The 2,877-nt window shown below is 38.4% G+C and overlaps 1 protein-coding gene across 1 annotated transcript; it reads right to left on the reverse strand.

The window, feature by feature from the left end:
- Positions 1-983: 983 nt before the first annotated feature.
- Positions 984-2,594, reverse strand: LOC149591772 (uncharacterized). Its single transcript, XM_089861714.1, has 2 exons — positions 1,611-2,594; positions 984-1,527 (listed from the first exon to the last, which is right to left on the reverse strand). Coding segments are annotated over exons 1-2 (531 nt in total). The 5' UTR covers positions 1,613-2,594; the 3' UTR covers positions 984-998.
- Between the last annotated feature and the right edge of the window lie 283 nt (positions 2,595-2,877).

A 2,877-nucleotide genomic window follows, 5' to 3' on the forward strand; every position in this document is an offset into this window, starting at 1 on the left:
TTGGGGTGATGATGGTGTCGTGATAGATAGTGCAGTGGCAGATGATGAAGGTGTCGTGATAGATAGTGCAGTGGTAGATGATGATGTGGATGGAACTGGGGCTGACGCTGCAATTGGGATAGTAGACGGGAGCTGGGGAGTTGACGACTGTGGGGTGTTAAGGGCAGAGTGTATCAAGTTAACCCACGAGTCTTCTTCATCGGTGATACTTCGGTCCACTTTCTCAACCTTGAAAATTAATAAAAATTGATAATTCAATTTTGAAACCTAAAATTAAAGGCCTAGAAAAGTACCCGTATCAGTTGGTTCATTCCACCAAGCTTTCGTTGAATGTTTGCGATGTTTGGATGATAGCAAAGGTGCACATCAATCGTGTTGTTTAATGGGTTTGGGCGGAAATCCACCCAAAACCCATTATGGGTTTTGCGAACCGTCACCTCAAAAAGCCGAAAGTCGAATTCAGGCAAATCCGGACGCCCGGGAATGGGGCCTAAAGTCGCCGTGTACCGAATTACGGCAACAGTAACATTTTTATTTAACTGAGAGCTAGAGCTGCCTGTGGTGGACATTATTCACAATGAAGATTGATGAATATAGTTTTAGATACCGTAAGGTCGGTATATATACTATCTCAAATAAGGGTGGGGGTCGCAATTCCTAGACTATTGACTGCTTATTCGAAAACACAAAGTTCATAAATAGATTCCAATTTTCATCAATTCCCACGAAAATACTAAGGTACAAAATTCGATATTGAATTCCACCCATTATCTTCGGTGTGAAAAACAATAATGTTATTAGAGCTCCTGGGAAAGGTATAAGGGTTAATATGTACTGGAAAACTGCAAAGAGTTTCACCCTATTGTGAGAGGATTTTTTTTTTCAGAAGGTGCAAATAAACCTTGAAACCGTGAAGTCATATTTCCTAACCCGGGGGGGGGGAATGTTTTTTAAATTGGAGTCGAAATAATAGTGAAACCAGATGAGATTTTTGATTTTTATTCATTTACCAATAAAGAATTTACATAATCTTGATGTTTATAAATCCACGTGGAGAATAGGATACATTTTTGAAGAGCGCAAAAATATTTCTTAGTTTTTAAACTGTTTCTATGTTCGGCTAAACAAGAAATTAACGGTCCGTCCAAATCAATGTCCTTAGGTTTGGGACATCCCACTCCGTTCAAATCAGTTACTTCACGGTGAATTATGTTGGATAAAAAATAACACTTTTCTTCACCCTTGCAAAACACCCGTTCACACCCTCGAACGGCCATTGACACACACTCGTTGAGTTTATTGTAGGGAGTGAATCCATAGTCCCAAGGTAGTCCATGTAGGTTGTGAATAAGCCAATTGTTTTGTCGTTTGGCGCTTTCGGATAATTCACTTTCAGGGTACGGAGGAGTAAACGTCCACGAGGCGATTTTAGGTGGATTTTCTACTGTAATGGCTGCAAATTCTTTCGCTACGCGAGACTCCCTACCTTGAACAAAGTCAAAATCAAGCACTACAGACTTCTTATACCTAAGGATCGGAGAAATTAATTTTAATATTTAACGCTCTAGTTTATATATTATTTTTAGTCTTTGCAGATAAAGTCCTCTTACATCTTACTTGAATTCTTGATCTATACTCCCTAAAGTCCTTTCGAAATGTATAAAACATAGACTACCATACATCATCCAGATTGTATTCGAATGACGAGGATTAAGAGATTCGGTTGAGAATCGGCTTTATATAGTAAATTTGGTTGAACTTTGAACCTTTCTCTTCGAAAGAAGCTATGGTTATTTCTCAATTATAAATTTGAATTCTTGGTACTTTATTTTCTGAATCGTATATATATGTAGACTGTACAACTGGTATGGATAATTTATAATTATACCTGGATTTTCTATTAAACCGGTAAAAATACATCCATATTTGAATCCCCCATCGATTCCTAGGTATGCACTAACCGTAATATTTAGTCGGCCTCTCCCGTACCCTTGGATCGGTGAAATTAAAAACAATCCTCATTTTCCATTGTTCGGAAAAATTATATACCCTATAGTCAATGTTGTACGTATAATCCCTATGAAGAATTTATAATTCACGCTCTTTCATACACATTGAAAACGTTTTCCTCTCTCTCTCTCTCTCTCGGATGGTCGTCTCTCTCTCTCGGAAGAGAAATTTGAGAACTCTTCGTTCTGTCTCGACACCAGACTCCCGTAATATACCAGGGAAAGCACCGATGATTAGGCAAATAATTTTCATACAATTGTTTCGGTCTCCCACCCCCCCCAACGTACTCTGAAACGGCGTAAGAATCCAATCCCCTCGTCGAATTGTGTACGGACCCTACGTACTACCTTTGACGGGCTCTACCGTACTATGAGGTGGAAAAATTTAAAAAACAATCCCCATTTTCCCTTATCCAGAACTAATCGGTCTTCCCCGTACTTGTAAACGGTGTAAGAATCCAATCCCCTCGTCTAATTGTGTACGGACCCTCCGTACTACCTTTGGCGGCCTCTACCGTACTATGAGGCGGCAAAATTTAAAAACAATCCCCATTTTCCCTTATCCAGAACTCTTATTTATATACTACTGTAGTACTTGGTTTTCACATATTTGCCAATTAGTTTTAACGACTAGTTAATTGTAATAATAAATAAAATCAGGAGTTCATAATAACCCCCCTTCGGTTATTATGAACTCCTGATAAAATATAAGCCCTTAAATACAGTAATTTGATGAAGTAATATCAGCGGGATTGTTTGAGCCTAGTATTTGTTTTTTAACTGAAAAACTATTCACGCTTGAAACTTCAAAATTTGTAGGAGTTTAGAAAATGTTACTACGCACCTCTCCTTAAAATTTCACGACATT

Source organism: Phalangium opilio, unplaced genomic scaffold (assembly GCF_054372755.1).
Source record: "Phalangium opilio isolate 3A_F unplaced genomic scaffold, DU_Popi_V2 ptg000500l_1, whole genome shotgun sequence".
In the NCBI taxonomy this organism is placed as follows: domain Eukaryota; kingdom Metazoa; phylum Arthropoda; class Arachnida; order Opiliones; family Phalangiidae; genus Phalangium; species Phalangium opilio.